The sequence below is a fragment of the Berghia stephanieae genome, chromosome 3, assembly GCF_034508935.2.
Source record: "Berghia stephanieae isolate SIO BIC M18660-M18661 chromosome 3, UCSD_Bste_1.3, whole genome shotgun sequence".
Taxonomy (NCBI): Eukaryota; Metazoa; Mollusca; class Gastropoda; order Nudibranchia; family Aeolidiidae; genus Berghia; species Berghia stephanieae.
In genome coordinates, this window is record NC_088362.1 from 13287442 (window position 1) to 13311911 (window position 24470).

Genomic DNA, 24470 nt, shown 5'->3' on the forward strand with positions numbered 1-24470 from the left:
ACACGTTTTTCCCATCTCGTTTCAGTCCAAAACCAAAGGTTATATTATATTATGTACAGAGCTTGTCCAATTGTTGAAGCGGCACCAATCAACCATTATTACATCAGTAACAGAGAATTATGGAATTGCTTTCAAGTCGTGTCAACAAAACTGGGAAGAAAACCTTCCCGAAACAACTCAATCATATCAGCAAGGTTGGGTATTTAAAAAAAAAAAAAATCAGAAGAAAGAAAAGGAGTCCTAGCTTCACATCATAACAACAATCTATAATAAATGGAAATATAAATGTAATCATTGCATGTCAATTTTTAAATCACTATTTGCTAACTCAAGGAAAAAGAAAGAGTCTTGAAAGTCATTTTCGATTTTTGTGGACCTAAACAAAATATAACAAGACGAAAACCAATATGACTGGTATCAATAATAATAATAATAATAATAATAATAATAATAATATATCAGAAAAAGAAGATGAAGAAGAAGAAGAAGAAGAAGAAGATGAAGAAGAAGAAGATGAAGAAGAAGATGAAGAAGAAGAAGATGAAGAAGAAGAAGAAGAAGAAGAAGAAGAAGAAGAAGAAGAAGCCTGTCAAAATGTTACCAAAGAATAAATAAATAAAACTAAAACTAAATTAAACAATTGTACATTGAAAAAAAAACATCTTCTTTAAAAGCACTGCATGCAAAGTGCCTGTGTAATTTTTTCTTAAATTGTGAAACAAGCACTGACTATTATGCATGCTGCATTATCAGCATCTACATAATATTATTGATCCTAGCAGATGTAGATGTCTAGTCTAAGCAACCTCGCCTTCCTCCTCCTCATCTGTATGGTTGGACTGTTCTAACTGTGACAAACGTCCTTCCAAACTCTCTATCCGTTTGTCTTGCTTACTGACCAATTTCTTCAGTTCCTCTAATTCTTTCTTCATCTCACTCATATCAGACGAGCTCACGCTAGGGGCATTATCAAGGGCTTTTTTCTGAATTGAATGAAACAAAACGAGAGAAAGATATAAGAAAGATTGTCAACAAAGTGGATCAAAGGAGGGGGAAATTGTATGGTCTGGCGACATAAGAGCATACTCAGTGGCCCAAATATGATTTTGTCTAATTTGACTGCATTTGATTAATGATTATTTAAAGATATATGCAAATTATTTTCTAAAAAAAAAAAACAAGTTAAAAATGGCAAGTTACAACTAGGGTTCCCTTCCAGTTCAATAACAAGTTATGATGAAAATTGATACAGTTTTGTCAATTTAGGTGTCATTTATTGAATACACAACTTTCACTTTAAATCGGTATCATTTTGAGACAGTGAAAATTTAATTCATAATTTTACTAAATGTTTTATTACCGAGATGGTCTTTCATACCAAAATGCCATATTTCTGAGTATTTCATTTCTAATTTACTCTTCGTTCATCTGTTTGACTGTTCGACATAAAACCAGACCGGAGTCATATATAAATAAATATTGAACAAGGATTGTAAGAAAAACAGACTTATTGAATGAAAAAGAGAAAAATTGTGTCGTAAATATAATTTTGACGTTTTGTCTTCACATGAAAACCTTAAATGATACTATTTCATACAGAGATAGTTAAAGAGCCAATACTTTCTTACAATATGACGATAAACCATTCAAATCATGAAATGGCAAAACATCCTGTACTAAATAAAATCTAAGTCATATTCAATAATCAAAGGTATAACAAGAAGGTGATTCTCTTTAAATTGAAAATCATTTTAAGGTATAATACAATTAATAAACTTTAAACAGATTTTCTCTTTTAGGCTGGTTAAATAGAAATAATCAGATAACTTGAAATAGTTGACACTGTTAATAAGAGCAGTAAAAATCATGGTGCTACGAACAAAATCCAATCAAGAAACAAAACAGAAACAGAGCAATAGTTAAAATCAATTAAAAACTAAAAATCATTAACGTGTCTTACTGCACTCTCCATTAAACCCAATAAATAAGAGAAGGAGAATAATAAAACCATTCTGAAAATGAACCTAAAATTTTCAATCTAGATTTAATTTAATTCATAATAAAAAATGGATCATTTACAAAACAAGTTGACAATTATAAGTAAAATCATTACATTGGATCTTCAGCTGTATTGTGAATACTTTTAACTCAAGAGAAATGGAACATATAAAATTAAGGCCTTCTTTAAACAGTTTTCGGAAGGTTTTTAACGTATTCTTATCCTAAGTGACTGATTATAATTTAAAAAATTAAATTTCTTAATAACTACACGGAGTTATAAATGCATTGATGCTATTAGTCAAAACCATGGACAAAACTTTCAACCAAGTCACAAGTCATGCCATCCCAAAGTATGTAGCCATTTCCTACTACTGTTTCTTCTAAAGCTCTCAGAGTTGACTTTATTAATTAAAAAAAAAAAAAACCATTTAATGGTCAAAGAGTTATAAAAGTCGAGAGGCCCCAAAGTGAAAATATCTAAATATTTATTATATGTTTCATTTGGTGAAATGAAGATCTGGTATTATCTTTGAGTCTCACTTCGGGTGGTGCATTGTTAACTCCTTGGAAAAGCGTCTTTAACCACATTCTCTCACCATGTTCAGGTGTAGAATGAGTACTTGGGCTGTAACAACCAGACATTTTGATTTGTCTTAAATGTTAAGTGTTGCTGTTACCTTTGTAAAACTCTTTGAGTACCTTACTGTTATTTGAACACCCCGTATAGACTCTTTGAGAACATCAAGTGAATATTGCACTATAAAAAAACCACTCATGCTTTGTTTTCTGTATTTATTTTCTTTTTTAAAACTCGGAGTGAACGATGTATCAATGTTATCACATGTTTTCAGTGTAATCATGACCACATAGTTCAGTTGGTAGAGCACTCGCTTCACACATGAAGGGACCAAGATTGATCCAGGGAGCAGTCGAGATTTTTTTTCTGACTCCCTGTCCACCCAGCAGTGAATGGGTAGCTGAATCTGTTAGATTTGGCGGATAGCAAGCAATTTGCTATTGTCCGTTTCACTGTATAGAAACCAGGATAAACTCCGGCTCTATGGCCGAATGGCTCAGAAGGAATAAGACGACATTAGTTAAGTTATATCTATCCCAATAAAAGCATCTGTTACTACCTTGATAAACTTACTAGCAAACTCAAGTCACCAATTCATTTATTCCACAGCCCGATAGTAGATATCTAAAACTTCATGCTGATCAGTTATATATTAGTTCCTCAGGGCTCATGCATATTAACATTAGGGTTATTCATCATAGCCCCTCCCCTCCTAAACAACCTCTATCAAAACTAATGAAAGGAGTCATGGGCACTTAATATTGGATAGAAAAGTATGATCCAGGCAAAAGAATAGTTCTATCTTTGAACATTAAATACAGAAACAATGGCGTTGAAACACAATCTTCTAAACTTTGTTTCAACACAAGTCAATCTTCTAAACTTTAAAGAGGAAGGTCAGGAAAAACTCGAAGAGGATCATTATGACAAATAGTAGAAAAATGGAGGTAGCAATGAAAGATGTAATGTGAATAGGCTTACAAGGAGAAGACTGGAGTTAAATACATTTATATAACAATACTATGAAAAACGTAAGACAGATAATATAGAAGATATCAGTAAAGAAAGAAAGAGAAAAAAACTTGAAGGAAATAGTTTTCATAATACAAACTTTGTGGTACTAAAAGATGTATAGCTGAATAATAAGGAAATATTGTAATCTAATCTAAGAGAGAGAGAGAGAGAAAGAGAGAGAGAGAGAGAGAGAGAGAGAGAGAGAGAGAGAGAGAGAGAGAGAGAGAGAGAGAGGGGGGGGGAGAAAGAAAGAGAGTGGGGGAAGCTATGACAGGTGATCGTGAAATATACACAAGTGACATCTAACATAAAGTGTAATTCACAAATATGTATATTTATCACAACTACATCTCATCAAGTGGCATTGTTAGCCACTTAAAGCATACAGGAAATGAATAAAGATAAACACACCTACACACCAGTGAAAGCCGCGTCGTCAAAAATCATATTTCCGTTTCAGGCCAAGAGACAACATAACACACTTGACATATTAAGTGTGTCAAATGTCAGAAGAGCAGATGGTATAATAAGTCTTGCATTTCGATTGACACAGCACAGCTGCACAGTATATTTACAATATCATTATCATTACGGTAGAGATATAAACCAATGAACACTTGTTCAAGCAGGAAACAAAAAACATGATATAGGAATCAGTCAAGAGAGCAATGATGGATAACAAAAGGACAAGAATAAAATCAGACATGTTTGTAGCCAGGTTCAATAGTAGCCAATCTGAAATATCAATATATATATATAAATCGCCTGTCATATCTGAAATCTGTAAAAAAAAAAAAAAAAAAAAAAAAAAAAAAAGTTCTGTACCTGTCTCAAGAACTTCTGCATTAAAATAAACATGAACCTACTACCAAAAAGAAATAGAATTTTTAAAAAAATAAAATAATAATAATAATTTTTTTTTAAATCAAAAAAAATACCGGATTGTAAGGAAGGAAAAACAAAATGCTTGCACAAGGGCAAAAATTGAAGTTTATATTCAAAATCAAAACTTATGAATGAGTTATATTGATGGTTTTATGAAACTTGCATGCGGGTAAAAAGTCTAAATTATACGTTATCAAAAACTAATGGTTACAATATTATCTAAAATCTCTGACCAATCTTCTCAAAATGGTATTATGTTGGTGTGAACAAGATGCCGAAAAGTGATTTTAAAGTTAAAAGGATAATTAATTTCAGATGTCAGTTTTTATCATTTCAGGCAACCAATCTGTACTAAATATATATAATAAAACATAGACTCATATTTATGTGTTTAAAGTCATTTTTAGCATCTAAATTACTCTACATAATATCGTTTTGAGGCAGTGTGTTACATAGACTATCAAATTCATGGTCATTTTGTAAATGGATGGAAAGGACAGAGGTTAATTTCTAGAATGAGGCAGGGTCTTCATATCTCATATCTGATCATACATACAAATGTAAGACAACCAATGACCATTAGTTCAAAACCCTCTCACGGTGACAATATGAAAACAATAAACATGTGTATTCCTGTGTAATATTTTCTTTATGTTTGAGAGTTTAAAAATTTAAAATCTACCCAGTTATTATGTAAAAATGACACAAAGTCATTTTAAAAAAAACAAAATCTGGAACTCTCACTTTGCCCGTTGCTGCCTATTTTTTATTCACTCTCCATTTATTTAATCATACAAAACACTTCCTGACTTGGCTCTAACCCTTTGATCCTGTGCAATAAAATAAAAGCTCATCATCTGCAACAGCAGTTGTCCTAAAATCAGTGCCAATGGTGACAAAATGTTAACAAGGAGGAAAATATTGAACGAATGTCTTTTTGCCCCATTCTTTACTGCATTAATCTCCATCTTTCGAACAATCACAGATGATAAACTAGATAACTTATGGAGAGTGAGAAACTGAACCTGTTTGTTGCCCACACATCAAGTCTCTTACTGCCAGTACATTGATTGGGGCAAATGTAATTTTTTATAAAGGAGAAAATTCCTCATCTGACTCCAAAATCGCGGATTTCCACGGATCGGAGGAAATCCATCAGCACTGTAAAATTGAAAAGATTGTTGTAATGTTACAAATCAGAGGCCCCGGTGATGCAGACAAAATTAAAAAGAAAAACAAAATATCAGAAATTCGTGCCCTTGACCTATAATGGCTGATTCTTTCTCTGTAGGGTTTCTATTTCTCTTGTTTTCTCTATTTTTAAGACTATATAATATGATCCACTTTACAACCTACAATCAACTCAAAATTTTCAAATATTCATGATTGATAATTAATCATATCTCTAAGAAAGGGTTTGACCCAGGGTTGTCTTCATTTTTAGTTGTTTTTTATTTTCTTTTTTTTTTAAATACCTTAACCATGGCATAAGCATTTATTTGGGATTTTAAAAAATATAAAGACAATGCCATCTTTCAGATAAGATTAAAGTTAATCATTCAGGATGTCAACCAGTCTTTAATAATAATAAAAAAAAATTTTTTTTAAATAACTTATAACGTAAATGTTAATAAAACAATAGAATACAACAAACCATTTGAAGATTAAATGCGCATACAAGAAATTAAAGTGAGACCAAAAGAACAAACAAAAAGTTATAAACAAACAAACAAACAAAAAAATAAAAGCACAAAAGTCCCAGAACACTCAACCACACATAAAACTAGCAAAAGTGGTTATGATTTCAAATAAAATCCTCACAAATGAAAAAGAATGAAGAGCAATTCACATAGAATGGGGGGGAATATTTTTTTTTTATGCGTCTTCCACACGCTCCTCATCACTCTCATATTGTGAAAGCTTCTCCTCTAAAGCTTTTATCCTGCGTTCATGTGCCTTCACAATGAGTTTCAGTTTGCGCATATCCTCCAGTATGCCTTGTGGATCAAAGCCCTGAGTTGCAATCACACAGCAAACGAAAAAAATAAATAAAATGGCAATCACATTTGATTAAACTGAAATTGATAATTTGTGATTAAAAATCCTGTTTTGAGAGAAATAAATTATGTGTGACAATGTGCAATGGTTTGGTCAAGAGGGTACATTCTTGACATTTGGACCGTTTGATACCGATGAATAGAACATTCTTTTCTCTTTAATTTGATAAATATTTCATTAATATATATCATAGTTTTTGGCTGAGCTATAATCGTTTGAAATCAGCAGGCTCCTGCGAATCTGAACCAATATTCTGAAAAATGTCCAAACGGTTGCACATGCGCACAATTACATATTTTATTGGTTAAGCAAATTGTGATGAATAAGGTTAATACAAAAAGGAAAATAAGCTGATATAAATGTATCTTAAAAATCTATATGAAAAAAGATTGATAAAACCTCGTAAATACATCATCCTGCATAAAATCCAAATACATTAAAATTATATCATTTCACCTTCACTCAAAACAAGGAATATGGCATAAAAGTGAGACATAGCATAGGTAACATGCAATAGAAATACTATAAAGTGTTGATATTTATTATGGTGACACTGGCTAAGGCAACTCGTATAAAAATGTTCTCGCTGAAAGGAAAAGTCAGACCCACTCAATTCGACAATAGCTTTTAAATTGTAGCCAACTTTTCAAAGAGAAAAAAGCAGGTCAATTAAACGCCTGCTACCACCATGACCCAAAATGACAGTATGCTTGGACTACTACTATGAAATATAACCTACATTGAGATTTCTAAACATTAAAGCCTATTTTAATTACCTTCTATTTGGTTGTTCCTTGTTTTAATTCGTTAGTCAAAACAATTAGAACCCTGGGAGATGCAACTGTCATTTTCATACAAAAAATGATTCAATGCTGTATCTTTTGCTGCTAAACAGACCACTATCCCATTTGTGCTCATAGATCCTCTAAAATCAGTCATATTTTTTTTTCACAAATTGAATGAGGAAAGCTGAGAAGGTCTAACATAAAATAAGAGTCTTCCATAGTTCTTGATATCAAGAGAGTCAACGCTTTTGCTCAGTGAGATCTATCAATCTATTGAATTCAAGCCCAAGTATGTCCATTGCCTTGTGAAGGTCTTCTCCATCCTCGACCACATGAAGAATGTGGATTTTTTGGTGAAATATCTAATCAAATTGAATCCAACAGAGACCTTCTTTGACACATCTCCTACTTTAGGATGTTTTAAAACATCACATTGAAGAGACAAGTTTGCAACAATAGTATACTCACATATCCTTACATAACAATCCCAGACACACTTATAACCAAGAAGAAGATCGTCCCTCTAATTAATATTTCAAGAATGTCAAGAATTTTACTTCCTCCACTGATGTCTACACCCTCATTTTGAATATCTTTGATTTAGTAATCAATGAATATCACATCTTTTTTTTTTTTTTTTTTTTTTCTCCTCCTAATTGCCAAATGTCCCGATTTTATCAGGACAGTTAGCCAATATGCTTTTACCTATATCACAGAAATTAAACCACAAACAAAATTAATCCTTGTGGCATTAATATCCTACAAATCCCTATCATCATTCTTTCTGCTGACAGTTGAGTCGTGTCAAATTCATAATCAGACCTTATCGGAAAATCACATCATTACCACTGAACATCAAAATATAAACATTTTGTTATTGGCTATGTAAACAAGTGTTAGGCGCCTTTCTGAAAAAGAGCACAATTTAAAAGCCAAAGTGGGCATTCATAAGAAAACCATATTACAGGACATGTACTTTTGCCTGTCGCTTTCTATATCGGGTTGTTTCCTTTCTTGATAAAAAAAAAGAATTGCCCAGCTCAAATATCCCCCAATAGCTTTGAGAGGACTTCAGTTATATAAGTAGCATTTTGAGTTGTAGATTTCACATTTCGTATTTACAAAGACATAATCTATACAAATGGAATTTAGAATCTATTAAGTATCCATTAACGATTGAACTGCAGTGAAACTTGGTGACTGTTGATGAGGGAAATACACTCTATTATCACTTTCCATGGTGCGCACTTAAGACTGCAATACATACTCTAATAATAAGTAAGTCAGTTTTACAAAAACTTACCTATTATCATATTCAAATTATATTTAAATTTTAAAAAAATAATTTTGGATTAAGGTGGAATCTTTTTTTTTAAGTCATGCTTTGATAAAAAAAATCCAGTTCAAAATGTATAAGTGTTATCTTAAACCCGGAATTAAGTGGAACCAAACACTTTCAGTCATTATGTTTTAGTGACAGTGCCATCCTCTTCTCCCTATTTCTTTTAAAACAGCCAAGGGGGATCCAACTAACACAATCCACTCTCAATATAATGATAAAAGAAAAAGAGAAAGTTATGGATAAAAATTAGACAATATTAAGCAATATAATATGAAAAATGGTTATAAAAAAATTATATGGGGTTAGTGCAAATAAATTTCTTGACAATTCTATAAATACATAAATAGATCATTATAAGTGTACAACTTACAGGTGGCAAAGCCGATGCTGCGACAGGGGCAGCCTCTGCGGCACCATTTGCTGAATTGTTCTGAGTTCTGCTGTCTCTTGAAGACGCAACATGAGTTTTCTGGAGACCACCGATTGCAGTCTCTTTCCTGGGACCTTTCTGGGCGACTTGCGATTTGCCATAATTGAGGGACATCTAAACAAGTTTAAAACAAGATTGTTACTCACTCAGAGCTGCCAACCCCATCTGATGAGAATGTGTACAATGGGACCTCAAAATGGGGGAGATTTCATAAAAATGGGTACAATCCTGAAATCAACGGAAACTATAACCATTGTGAAAGTAAGAGGAAGGTAAACTTACATAAAGTCACACCTCACAAGCTCAATTGCAGAAACAATGATGTTCCCAAGAGTATAATCCAATCCTTTCAGAATTCTACCTCCCAGCATGAAGATCATAATTGGTCAAAAACATAAGAATATCCAATTGGTCACCAAGGTTTCTCAATAGGCTAGCGAGCATCCGGGCTATTACAACTAAAGAAAACTGAAGTGACTCCGTACACTGAAAATGGGTACAATCTTGAGGGAAATGCGTACAAGCCTACAATCGCTGAAAATGCGTACAATTCCGCATTTTTTGGGGTAGGTTGGCAGCTCTGCTCACTTACTTTGGTGTTGAGTGGCACTTTTCTTTAACACTTTTATACTACTCAATTGTCATTCTGGATCCAAAATATTGCATAACTTTTACATAGTGCATTTCCACGGTCTCACCATGCTAATTGAAATTCATAATGCTTTGTTTATCCTCAAATTTATAAAACCAGTATAGCAGGATCATATTTTCCTTTTAACAGATCACGATTTTTCCAGATTATTCTGCAAAGAAAAGTAGGGACTGGGCATCAAACTGTTCAATACAGCCATGTTGTTTGTTTTTTTTATGCCAAAGGCAGAACTACTGGCAAATCTACAAAACTATTTCTCACAGAATGATATACAAGTAACTTGCATACATTTTTTAAATTAAGGGAAATTCTATCAACAGTTGACTCTAAAGATTATTTAGAAAATCTGCTTTGATTATTCACTAAATCTGCACAGGCATTTTGATCGGCCTTTTACCAGTTTTGATCAAGTGGCGGCAAATTGGCTTTTACCAGGAAAAGTAGCATGTATAATGAATTCGTTTAGCTTAAGCAGCATAATTTCAGGTTTGTAAAACACTTCCTCACGGATTTTTATAATTTAGGGAATAAATCAATTTGGGTGAACTTATTTCATTTTTTCTGCCAAATGAGAAGAATTCATTTATCAACTAAAAACATATGGTTTAGTTCATGGCTTATTTCATTTTATCCATTGTCGTCTACTAAACTTGATTTGACAGTGTACTTGATTCGACAACTTTATGTAAGCGCACTACATCTAAATCCATACTATCCCCCATTTGTATTTAGATGTGATAGATCAATATTGCATAAATCCAAAGGTATATTAAAATTCTGACAGCCCACTGACTATCTACGTGTCACTCAATTGACCCATGGTGTTCAACTCATTTTAGTTTTAGAAATTCAGTTTCAATGTAGTCTCGACTCATTCATTGATTGTACGAAAATTACAAAATTAAAATGAAAAGTGAAAATTCCTGCGAAATTACAGGCCTTTAACTGGTTATAATTCTAAAAGTTCAGGATAAACTTCAAATTAAAATCAAGAAATAGGAATTTTAGCATGTGAGAATTTTTACGCAGATTCAATGGATACAAGGAAAAAAAAAGGGAATTGATCAAAGGAAGCCAAATTTCTATTTCATCCATTAAAAAGTGGACTGCCAAGAGCCCTTTTTGATCTGGTACTCTTCCTATCTCATTACTGCCTATCTATAGCCATGCCGAGTGGGGTCATATTTTGTGTGTGGCTATATGTGGTCTTGTGGTATGACACTCGCCTTCGGATTGGAATGTCCTGGGTTCGAGCATTCGCTCAACGCATAGTTGAGTCCTTGGAAAATATAATACTCGCATTATCTCACCGTTCATTGCCATTAATAGCAGTGTCTCTGTCGGGGAAAAAAAATGGTTATGTCTCGTTCTGTATGTTACATATTGCTGTTAGCTAGGGACCCTTTGTAAAGGCTATTTGAGCACGGTTAGTGGATATTGCCCTTTAAAAAAGCTCAAATGTATTGCCCTTTAAAAAAGCTCAAATGTTTTGTTTTTTTAATGTTTTAAATGTGTAATCTGAATATACATCATTTCATTATCACCCATCTGATCAATGTACAAGCTCAACATTGCCTAACTTAATTACAGGAAAAGTCATACTGCTCAGCCAATGAGGATAAATATCATAATTCATAATAATACAATATCTAAAGCACATACTTTAAGAGGAGGAGCATTTTTTCCAGCAAAGAATTCACAGGCAGTCATAGCAGGCTCATAAGATGCTGTGTCAGGGTAGAGATCATCTTGAAAGAGTTCAGACTGAAATGATAATAATAATGATAATAATAATAATAATAATAATAATAATAATAATAATAATAATAATAAAAATAATAATAATAAGTAATAATAATAATAATAAGTAATAATAATAATAATAATAATAATAATAATAATAATAATAATAATAATAATAATAATAACAACAACAATAATACTAATATAACAAGTTCCAGTATAAAAGCATCCCCAATTTTATTTTTACGTAATTAAAGAGCATATTCAAATGAAGATGAGATAAAATATAATTTATGCACATTCTATTGTATATAAAGCACTTCAATAAAAGTAAGCATTACTTTCAAATTTTGTTTTAAAAGCAATCTCAAAACATACTGACCTTCAATGAAATGAAAGTCAACCATACATATGGAGCAGTATTGTTAAATATTTAATAGCCTTTCTTAGGAGAAACAAGGCATAATTTCCCTCTTGAACTCGAATCCCTCAATGAAACATACAATTCAATCATGCTACTTATTGAGTACACATTAAAGTACCATAAGAGTAAATTAATACACAATTCAACCAAAAACAGAGAGCCCATGTAAGTCTAAAAGCATTGGCACTCCTATATATTCCCATCTTTTCTCTTTCTTAATACTAGTCTTGGAGCTTGTAATACACAATTCAATCAAAAACAGAGAGCCCATGTAGGTCTAAAAGCATTGGCACTCCTATATATTCCCATCTTTTCTCTTTCTTAATACTAGTCTAGGAGCTTGTAATACACAATTCAATCAAAAACAGAGAGGCCATGTAGGTCTAAAAGCATTGGCACTCCTATATATTCCCATCTTTTCTCTTTCTTAATACTAGTCTAGGATCTTGTAATACACAATTCAATCAAAAACAGAGAGCCCATGTAGGTCTAAAAGCATTGGCACTCCTATATATTCCCATCTTTTCTCTTTCTTAATACTAGTCTTGGAGCTTGTAATACATAATTCAATCAAAAACAGAGAGACCATGTAGGTCTAAAAGCATTGGCACTCCTATATATTCCCATCTTTTCTCTTTCTTAATACTAGTCTTGGAGCTTGTAATACACAATTCAATCAAAAACAGAGAGGCCATGTAGGTCTAAAAGCATTGGCACTCCTATATATTCCCATCTTTTCTCTTTCTTAATACTAGTCTTGGAGCTTGTAATACACAATTCAATCAAAAACAGAGAGGCCATGTAGGTCTAAAAGCACTGGCACTCCAAAATATTCCCATCTTTTCTCTTTCTTAATACTAGTCTTGGAGCTTGTAATACACAATTCAATCAAAAACAGAGAGGCCATGTAGGTCTAAAAGAATTGGCACTCCTATATATTCCCATCTTTTCTCTTTCTTAATACTGTCTTGGAGCTTGTAATACACAATTCAATCAAAAACAGAGAGCCCATGTAGGTCTAAAAGCATTGGCACTCCTATATATTCCCATCTTTTCTCTTTCTTAATACTAGTCTAGGAGCTTGTAAATAAGTGATAAAAAAAAAAAATTACTGCAAGACATTGGAAATCATCAAGCTGAAAGGATGTCATTAAGAATTTACATCTTTATTTAACTCAATCAAACTAGTGTAAATGTTGCTGCTCGAAGCTAGGAGAAATAAATAATAACGTGAAGTTGAATGTAAGCTTCAATTTAATTACAAAAACAGATCAAATGAACGTTTCAGGTTTCCCCTTTATTCATCTTAACTACGCCACTACCACATCATCTCAGTCATCTGTGGTGTTTCAATCATACTGTTTTGTTGATAAAGGGGAAACCTGAAACGTTCATTTGATCTGTTTTTGTAATTAAATTGAAGCTTACATTCAACTTCACGTTATTATTTATAACTCAATCAAACTAAAAGGCCAAAATTTGTATTTCTAAAATAAGTCAGCTAAATTTACTTTACCTTGCGAGGTACAATGAAGGGCGTGACCTCACAAAAGCCATTGTTGTGGAGTTTGTAGATCCTTAAATCAAAAAGAATAGAAGTATATGTAACTCGAATTAACATCAACTTATCACTTCAACAAAAATTGCCATAATCAAAATTTATATAAAGAAAGGTCAAATACAATATTGGTCCAATTTTTCTCTCGGGTATCCATTAATTCATGCCGGGGCGGGACAACCTAAACAAGTAAAAATCGAAATCAAACATGAAAAGAAAAGAAAAAAAATAAATAAATAAAATGAAAAAAAAAAGCTTTTGCATAGCGCACTGTGCCCGGGCCAATAGTGACATTAAAAATATATGACAATACACAACTCTTGTAAGGCGGTGATCACAATGTGTGGATCCTAGCCATGTAATCATTTCACACCTTAGTGTGGAGGCAGAATGTGAGTAAAAAAAGAGCCTTTTCCAATGGAGTCAACTTTGCAGTGCCCAGAGTGGGACTTGAAACAAACCTGTCCAAAGGAAAGTGTCATACCAAAAGACCACAAAACGGCATTCATTAAAAAAATTATTTTCCTTTTTCAAATTCCAAATTAGAAATAGAGTAGTATTTACAGGCCATTCAACACAATCCTAACACTGCTGTTCAACAAGACATAATTTCCTTCCATTTTTTGTTTAAAAATTTTACTTCATATATCAGGTTATTAAGATGACCCCATGCCTCATCAAAAAGTATCAAGTCCATGCCTTCTAATAAGAGCAAGTCTGTGATCATGATTTACATGATTAAAAAAAAAACAACAAACAAACAAGAAAATATTCACAGAATTTGCATGCAAATAAATGTTAACCAACCTGACAATTTCGTTTACTTTTGGGTCCACTCCACGCTTACACATGAACCCAACACCCTTTTGTGGTTGATTTGTTGAATAAGTGGATAAGTAAAAGACATATGGGGCTTCTGATGTAACCTCATAGTATCGAATCTGGCTGTCACCCTAATAAAAACCAAAAATCAGGAGATAGAGAAAGAGAGAAAATACTTTGTTTAGGAAAAGTGGGGCATACAAAATTAATTCTTTGGGTGGTCTCTTAAATATACATATTATATATCCAACATTAAAATAACGGGTCATTAAGAGACATTTGTTTTAGAACTTACACGTGATACATGTATTTAAATGACACAATCTAAAGAAAGAAAATATCCTTCTTTACTTCTTTTAAAATCAATCTCTGGAGCAAAATTGTGTGTATGCTTATTAAAAACAAGTTATATACATTAAAGACATTCAATTCAAAGGAATCATGATTTTGAACGGTTGTCAAAGAAAGCTGACTGTATGTACTGTCATTTGCTGTTTTACTATTTCATGAGCTTAAAGTAAATAGTTGTCTTACTTTTCCTGCCAAATAGATTGTGCTGGAATCAGGATCATAGAAAATGAACATAACGCCATTGCTGGAATCCACATCTTGACTTTCAAGACATTCCAAATTGTTACTCTGAAATGAGGCATCATAATACATGCTCCAACACAAGAAATAACAAGAACACTACACACCTAATAATGAGTACACTCCATAAAACAGGTGTATGGGAGATTGGAGATGAATGAGCTCCCATTGCTTTTTATCATCACAGATTTTATTGCTCAATCTGAAGACCATCACTTAATAAAAAAAAAAAATTATAAAACAAACTTGAGCTTAATATCCACAAAACTTGCTCAAAGAAGTAAAAGAGGCCCTAGTCAACAGCAACACTTAACATGTAGGACGAGACATGACGCCTGTCAGACAATATCACATTTTTTTACCCAACAGATACAACGCTGACGCTGTTAATGGCTAGGAACTCATTTTACACCTGAGTACGGTTAAAGAATGTGAATTGAGAGCTTTTTCCAAGGACTCAACCATGTGCTGCTCAGAAGGGACTCCAACCCAGGGCCGAAGGCTAGTGTCATACCACAAGATCACATAGCCGCACATACCTCAGACTTGTCCAATGGCACATTCCATTATAACAACGTTGCTGACATACTTCCTTTAGTTTTAAAAGATTTTCTTAGAGGTTAATCTACAACCGGGTTTCCAATAATGGTGGAATAATAATAATAATTTTCATACTTATGGAGTTACGGCCATGGGACTGCAAAACGAAAATTCCTTAAAGGGTATTCTTCATGACATTGAAATATTATATCAAATTTTGAAATAGTTACAGATCTTATATTAAATGGCAATTTATATCTAAGAATATTTTCATTGAGAAAAACATTCTTGCAACATAAAGGGTACATTGCATATTCCTATCTTTGATGATGACAAAGCTAGTATCTAAAATTCTAATTGGAATACAAATGGAACAGCAATTAAGATCAACATTCAACAGGGACCTACGTGATTGGATTGCCAAGTATTGTACGCTTGACTGGTTTGAGTAATACAAAAACAAACAAAAAATAAAGAAAAAAAAAAAAGAAAAAAATAATAATAATATTAATAATAATAATATATTATTTAATAATAATAATAATAACAACAATAATAATAATTACAATGTGACACTTTTCCCCTTATATCACAGCTCAAGATGCACAAACAAACAAAAATCGGGAAATATCACATATGTCCATACATTGATATCAAGAAAAAAAATTGTTCTTTGGGGTTACAAAACTTAATTTCCCACTTGATCTAAAATTATCAAAAGAACATATAATTTAACATGACATTTCATAATAATAAACATACTTTCATCACATCTTTCGTCTACACCTCAAAGCACTTAAAAACCAACAAGACACTTAGCAAAAAATACAAAAACACTTCGAGGACAAATCAACCAATATCAAAACAAAAGTAACACGAACAAGTCATCAATAATAAATGAGAAAAAATTCGAAATATAATATAATATACATTAAACCATGTAGTGAAATTAGATATATTAAAATATTTAGTAAAATATATGTTTTTAGGTGTTTAGCCCTATCACCAAAGTATCTAAGTTCATTTTTAGGAGATGCTTATAAGTCTAAGTCATATATGCGGTGGGAGTAAGTGGTGAATGGGGGGGGGGGGGGGGGGGGGCAAGGGCATTTTGTACTCAATCTAGCCCTGAATGGTAGCCAGAGGAGTTGAAACATGTACTTAGTATTATTGTAATGATATTCTTAAAGGACTAATCTAGCTGCACAATTTATATTACTTGGTGCTCTGTTGGTGACTAAAGGACAATTTTATTAAAAAATCTATTAAAAGCATGTAAACCACATGTCAGCAGAGCAAACATAATATAAACTTGTCCGCAAATCATTATGAATTACTTTTGTGATCAATATACAGAAATAATTTTTTTTAAAGATACAAAATCACATGCAGATGAAAGAGAACTTACACTGTCCCACAAAGCATATTGTCTTTCACTCATCCTTGAAAAGCCAGTTGTGAACACTTTGTTATCACGCAAGAATGCACACTGAGGTGGCTTCGTTCCCTCATGGCACAAATTCTCCTGAAAAGATCAATAATAAAACTAAGAGGGTGAGTTAAAAAGTAATGGGATTCTGCTTAGTACTTTAAAACAAATTCAACCAATAATATGCATCATACCTCAAATTAAAGCTTGGCATTAGCCTAGTAGAATGTTAATTCTCAATAGTCTCCACCTCTCTAGATAGCCAGAGTCCACCATTTTTAAGGGCATGTATCCCATCCTCATTATATGGTTTAAATCTAACTCTTTTTTTGAAAACAAGGACTATGACAGACCAGGATAAACAATTCCTAACCTGCCCCCAAATAGGGATTAGATGTAGATTCCAAGAGCATACCATCAATGTACTCAGTTTGAGATCACCAATAAGTCTCATCTGGACACAAGCACGGCCCCCACTAAGAGGAATACACTCACATGCTTACATTATAAATTCAAAATAACAAATATAATAATACATAACAGAGAGATGATTTACAAGGAAAAAAATATCATCTCCAAAAACAATAACTATGCATTTGACTGTTTCCCTCCCAGCTAGCCAGTGCAAAACCAAATAATTTCATTCCAAGACAAAGACAGAGAGCATGTTGGAAAACAGATATTGGATAGAAGACACTGTATGTACCTCCCTGCCCACTATGGGAGGTCGGGAACCCCACCCAGGAATATGATGCTCATTAAATAAAAAAATTATATTTCATTGATCACCCAATTTAAATTCAAAAACCTGCATGATGTTGATTCGCCCTAGAAGTGTAGCTCGAGCTGCTTATTTAGCATTGTAGTCTAAAGTCATTTCTCTCTTAGTCAATCTCTTCAAGACTTTGAATACACTTATGAACTTAAATTGTCATTTGACATTTATTCCATTTCTGCTCTTTTAGTTTTAGAATTGACTAAATTTGCATATCAAAGCAATAATTCCCGGCTTTGTGCAACCTTTCACAGTAAAACCATTTTTTAAAAAACAAATTAAGACACTTAAGTATTGATCACAGAATTTAAAAGAAATATTAACTGAAATACCAAATATATTTCACATCACAAAATGTGCAAATCTAGTATTTGATGTCTTGAAGCTTGAAAAGTTTTAACAATATAATCCTTAAACGAAAAGGGTTTATCCCTCTTGTAGTAACCTCAATCTGAAATGAAAATCATAGATCGAGAATTGTCATAAATATAATACCAAAAAAAATGGAAAGTAAGGTGACCAACCATTAAGACCTTGCCAGTGTGTGAGTCAATAACTCGAAGTTTCTTATCTTTGCAGGTACAGGCAAGCAAGCTGCCATCTTCATTGAATGACATGGAGAAGATCTGATCTGGCATACTGATTTCTGTGACAGCTTCACCACTGTCCAAGTTCCATATAACTATGAGGTTATCTGAACCTATTGCATAAGTAAAAATAAAAAGTTACAAATTAGAATTTCAATAATTTTTTTTCATGCAATCAGAATCAGATTATGGGATTTTTTAATTTTTTTTTTAACAGCACTTTCAGCACTGTGCTGAAATCTTAGGCACAAATTGCCAGGTCAATTAACACAAATTTTCCCTTACTTTTCTGGACTGTGGCTATAATTCTCATAAACTCATTAAATTTGCAGATCAAAGCACAATACAAAACACATATGAACTGATCTTCTCAACTATGACAACTCTCATCAACTTCTCAAATATTGTATTGTAATCATCTAAATGCTGCTAGTATTGTACCTCTTCAATAATTAACAACCCCATCTCCTTTCATATCAATGGCCTGTTGATCAAACCTATGAAGAAGCCTCTTTGCGATACTATACTTCAGAGGTTTGATCAACGGGCCATCCATATGTATTTCTTCAAGCACTCTAAATATTTAGGAGACACATTTATCAACACATTGATTTACTTGAGCCTGTTGCCTGAATGCCCCTTTTCACCTAAGCGACATAACGTTGTCTATAATAATCATCACTTTATGTCCCCTGTACATTGAGCTGATTTCATCTGTGCGCACATTATTTTTTTCCAACACTGATAGTTTTCTTATAAGGCAATGAAAAAGTAATCGCTTCAGATTTTAAATATTTTGATATACAAGTAACTTTCTTTTTGTCAACTTAAAAATAAAGAAACCCCAAGAAATTCAGACTCAAAACATATCAGATCTGTTATCATTGTAACTTTGCTTTTCTACTTCTTAACCGTTAGTTAATTAATCTGTCAATATTTGTGGTGCAAACAAAAATCCAACATGACTGTCATAGCTATACATGGCAAAAAATGACAATTTTAGTCACACTGTTTTACTTCAGGCATTTTTAGGAGTTGTACAATAGAATAAGAAATTGTTATGATAGCAATTAACAGAGATCATTATTCCAATTCTTATTGTTGTGCATCCTCCATTTAATGTTTCAAAAAAGTAAGACTAAGCTCTGAAGACATGAGAATAAGGAGTGCAAATGACAAAAATGCGCTTAAGTTTTTCAAAACTGAATAAATAGTAAATCACTGTTATATACGCAATGCCTATTATATAGTCCGCATGCACAGATATATTAGGTCACAGAATGGCACTTTTTTTCTTTTGCTTTATAGTATAAGCCTGGACATGGATGTATATGTGACAAGGAAATAATTATTTCAACATTACAGTTTACAGATATGGACAATAATCTATCTGTAGCATGAAAAAATAAAGCAGATTTTTTGGCCAGTGACATCCAATCTTGTATCAGATATATTCTTGCTCCAGGAAAATATCATAAAAGCCAATAATAATTTTTGTTGCTTTTTTTTAAAAGCCAATAAAAAGATTTTAAAAGTTGCATTAATTTTACTTTACTAAACCTACAAGACAAATACTTTTTTATGTGATATGTGATGCTGATATTTAAGATCTCTGGATGTCATTCCTCCTGAATGGGATACGTACAATTAAAAACAATATCAACTGTCTTTACTTTCCAGACTATTGTTCAATACTGTCCAAATTGCTAAAACGGATAATAGCAGTTTCTTATAACTATTACCGTTTCAGCTTCTTTAACTCTCTTGAGTTCATATGCATGGAAAATCGAACAAATTTGTTCAATTTTCAATGAGGGTGAACTCAAGGGAGTTAAATGAGAATGATAATTACTTAAATATCAGATATTTAATATTTTAACTTTACATATGAACAGACCTGTTGTCACAAGAACATTTTGAGCCGTAGGGTGCCACAGCAATGATGTCACTCTCCGCTGATGATGCTGAAGCTCAAGAAGAGGCTCTGTTAACGGTTCTGTCAATCCTTCATCTGGTATGTCCCACAATTTAACAGAGCAGTCATCCGAACAACTTGCAATAAGATTGTCATTGTGTGGACTCCATGCAATATCATAGAGAGGGCCTTTGTGGCCACACACCATCGGGGCATTTATGTCAACTCTGCCAACCTGTGTGGATTTCATGATTAAAATTCATATATTACCTTTTCTAAGACATAGCTGAATCTATTTAACACCAAGCTAAACGAAATGAATAAATAATAATAATAATAATAATAATAATAATAATAATAATAATAATAATAATAATCAGTGCTGATGGTGACAAAAAGTGAAAAAGTAGGAAATTGTTGAACGATTGTCTTTAAGCCCCATTTTTACTGCACTATACCCTGCTTTTAGAGCAATTGAGATGATAGACTATCATTGATACTCTAGCTAACTTCTGGAGAGTGGGAAACTGCACCTGTGTGTTCCACTACACATCAACTCTCTCATTGCTAGCACATTGTTTCGAGAAAATGTAATTTTTAAAAGGAGGAAATTCCTCCTCTGGACTCCAAAATCGTGGATTTCCGCGGAAAACCACCAGCACTGAATAATAACAATAATAAATGAATATCATTAATATTATTATTATTAACACAAAGCACAATATCCACATAATATGCTCAAAGCACTTAATATGGTCTCCGAAACCAAAAATAACATAAACTATGAGACTCAATGCCTGTAAGGCGCCGCGCCATTGACATTTCTTTTTTTTCTTTGCTACAGAAACAAAGCTCTTACCAAACAACAACTCATTTTACAAATGGGTACAGAAAGATAATGTAAACAAAGAGCCTTTTCTTGAGACCCGATTTTGGGTTGCCCATCAGGAACCTACAGGTCAAAAGACATCTGTCATATTACAAGACAAAAAGGTGTCGCTAGAAGTCACTTAAAAAAAAAAAAAACAGCCCATGCAACCAACAGATAAGAAATTAAATCTGCTTCATCTTTCATAATCTTATCTTCATAATTCACTATCCAACTGTTGATAGGCTTGGATGTAAACCAATATACATTAACTTTCTTCTTCAAAACAATTGAATAAAATGAAAAGATGATACCTTGGACAAAGGAATCACGATGAAAGCACTACCACCTCCACTTTCTGTGATGACAGCGACAAATTTTGGGTTCACAGCACAAAATTTTGAATCCCATGAGGAACGGGATATTCTGAGGGCATCATAACACTGGTCCTTCTTAAAAGGTTTGCCGAAAACATGACGAAATTTGCTTTGTCGAATAAAACGAGACATCTGGAAATCAGAGAAATGGGGAAAGGGGAGATTCAAATTTAAATTTAAGACAAACGTTAAATTGATGTTTATGAAATGGGTTAACATTCACAAAAGTGGAAGGAGAAGATGAAGATGAAGAAGATAAGCAAGAAGAAAATCAAAGATAACATGATAGTGACTGTTTAATAAAAAGGCAGTTTAGCCTATTAACATGATATAGAAAATAAGAAGAAGACAAAAGCAATAACAAAAATGACAATCAGTACCCTAGTCAATCAATACGTCCCACAATGTTCTCCTTCAAGAGTATGAAAAGAAGACAATATGGGATAAAATAATTCAAAAGACAAGTAACTCCAAGCAATCAAAACATGCAACAACATAATAAGTAATAGAGTTATCTTCAAAAATTTGAGGCGACACAAAAGGTTACAGAAGATCTATTATGAGTTCCTATTTGCTAAAATATACTTATTTACACGCATTTTTTATTGTTTTCAATGTGCGTGCTATTAAATGTTATATCATATTAAAATTATTCATATTAGTGTTAGGCAAAACTCTTGTTACTACAAAAACCCAATGCTATTCGTACACATGTTCAATTTAAAACTAAATTTTTTCTTAATGTCTTAAGGACGATGAAAAGGAAAAAAAAACATGCTTATCATATCTAATTACTGTTCAGAGTCTAGGGATCTCTTTTAATTTTTTATGTTGCAGTTTGGCTAAACAGTTTCCAAAAAAAAATAATTGGGAGAACTTCCATACTTTCACAGCACTTTTATTATATCACTTTATCTTTGAGCTACTTTGAATTTTCCATTAGTTTTCTAATCTCAAATTTGCTGAGACGGTCAACGCCATGAATACTTACTGTGTTTCCCATCAGTTTCAGTATTGCAAGTTTGTTTCAAATTGTTAGAGTATCTTCAGTTAGGATTGGGGGTGTGGGGGAGGGGTTCTCTCCCCCCAATAAAAAAATCCCCTCTTTCGTACTGTGAAACTACGGAAGTCCTTCCAAATAATCCTGAATGGATGCTTGGGATGCTTTGTTATTTATTTTACAGACCGACTATTTCACCGTACTGTGAAAATAGTCTACCAAGTTATTTTCACCGTACGATGACAATAGTAAAGGAGACTATTTTCACCGTATGTATTAACTAATCAGAAGCACTATCATCCATTGAGTCCAGACTACTACCCATTGAGATTTTTTAAAATAAATATAATTTTACGCCCATCTGCCATGGGTTCCATTAGCTCAATGGGCTGCACACTCGCTCGTCATTAAAGAGTCTGTGTTTTGACTCCCAGTCGTGACTTTTTTCTCCAGTTAGGTATTTGTTATCGCCTTAATTTGAGCAATCAAATTTTGTTTTGATTGCCTAATAATTTTAATTTTTTTTTCATTAAATTTAAAAGATAAAACACAATTTTTCTTTAGTTGGCCTTATTTATTTAATCATTGGGATGAAAACTGGATTGTATTACTTTGTGGAGGTGTTTTTCTTCTTTTTGTTTCATAAAGCAGCTATGAATGTCAACAATGGTGACAACATTAAAATGTCTATCTTCATTTTTCACCTAAAATTTCTAGCTTTAACTTTAAAAAGCTTGTGATATACGATAAAGCAGATTAAAAATTCTTGTCTTTTATAATAATTACGGCTTTTTAATTTCAGTCGTTATATTAAAACCTGGTATTGATGCTTGTTAAAACTTGTAATATAACTAATGAAATAATATCTGTATTTAAAGTTAAAGTAAAGACACTCATTGATGGCTGCGGTTATTCAGACTCGAGTCTGAATAGTCTCCTGTGGCTATTCGGACTCAAATTCCAATAGATTATTTGGACTCAGTCTGAATAATTTCCATGGCAGTATAGTATAGTTTTGTTTTTTAAAAATATATTTTAAATGTTGACAATTACAAACAAAATCAGGACAATTAAAAAAAAAGAATAAATAACATATATTCTGATAGTGTTAGACAGGCAAGGATCCTTCTTCAGTCCGAAGCAGGGGTTATAAGCTGAGTCAGTCTGATATGAATATGAGCAAACAGAATTTCTTCTGAATTCTTCTTCTGGGAATAGCCACGGGAGACTATTCAGTATTCAGACTCGAGTCCGCAATTGCCACTTCGCTCATTGATTATCTGCAACATAGCTTGTTAAAAAAGCCTTCAAAGATATTATCACTGTACGGTGACAGTTACCTTCCAAGATATCACCATACGGTGAAAATAGTCTACCAACCCATTAGCAATGAAGACATTTGAAACACTCTGCCATATGTCATGTGAATGATGAATGTGCTGTGCGGTTTTACAATCAATTAGTATGTACGTATATAATAATAATGAATAAATCATGCCTTAAAAATAAGAAGCTGGGGGGACGGGGGGAGTGAATTGAGGGTCACTTATTTCACACCCTAGCCTATAGTTAGTAGCTAGTAGTAGTAGGAGGTAGATATAAGAATATCCTAATTTTAACATGTCAAAAAGTCACAAGTTTATTAATATAAAAACGAATCGTAAATGACGTGACTATTTATTTAGAAGAAAACCATATCATATACTGCCCTAAATAATTAATCTAACTTCACTTTTCGAGACAAGTGACCTTGGATCAATTAGACAATTGTTTGTTCTTGGCTGCTTCCTGGTATTATCAACATACCGGTTGGGTTTCTCAGAATGAGAATCACACTCACACACCGCAGCAGAACAAAAAAAAAGTTATGATGAATCACTTTACAAAGACTGAATGAAAGTCAACCATTTCAGCACTACCACAAGAATGCGATGAAGTTGATCGATAAAATATAATAGATAATTTTATTAACGATTACTAGCTTTTTACCTTGGACTTGTGACAGAAGGAAGTAAACTTGTTTTTGTTCTGTCTTTTGTACAACTTTCACACAAACAGAGAAGGGGGTGGAAAGGAACTTCTCATTGACTGACTGAC

General features: G+C 32.8%; 1 protein-coding gene across 2 annotated transcripts; it reads right to left on the minus strand.

The window, feature by feature from the left end:
- Positions 1-189: 189 nt before the first annotated feature.
- Positions 190-24470, minus strand: LOC144967166 (coronin-1A-like). Of its 2 annotated transcripts, XR_013644335.1 has the most exons (12): positions 24363-24470; positions 21311-21505; positions 20111-20363; positions 18151-18326; positions 16831-16947; positions 14826-14930; positions 14277-14422; positions 13428-13488; positions 11407-11508; positions 9033-9206; positions 6299-6490; positions 880-983 (listed from the first exon to the last, which is right to left on the minus strand). XR_013644335.1 is itself a non-coding variant. In XM_078904067.1 (11 exons), exons 2-11 carry the CDS (start codon positions 21503-21505, stop codon positions 798-800), a joined length of 1515 nt encoding a protein of 504 aa, XP_078760193.1. In that variant the 5' UTR covers positions 24363-24470; the 3' UTR covers positions 190-797. The 2 variants fall into 2 exon arrangements, 1 of the variants encoding a protein (XP_078760193.1); XM_078904067.1 differs by lacking the exon at positions 6299-6490 and having other exon boundaries at positions 190-983.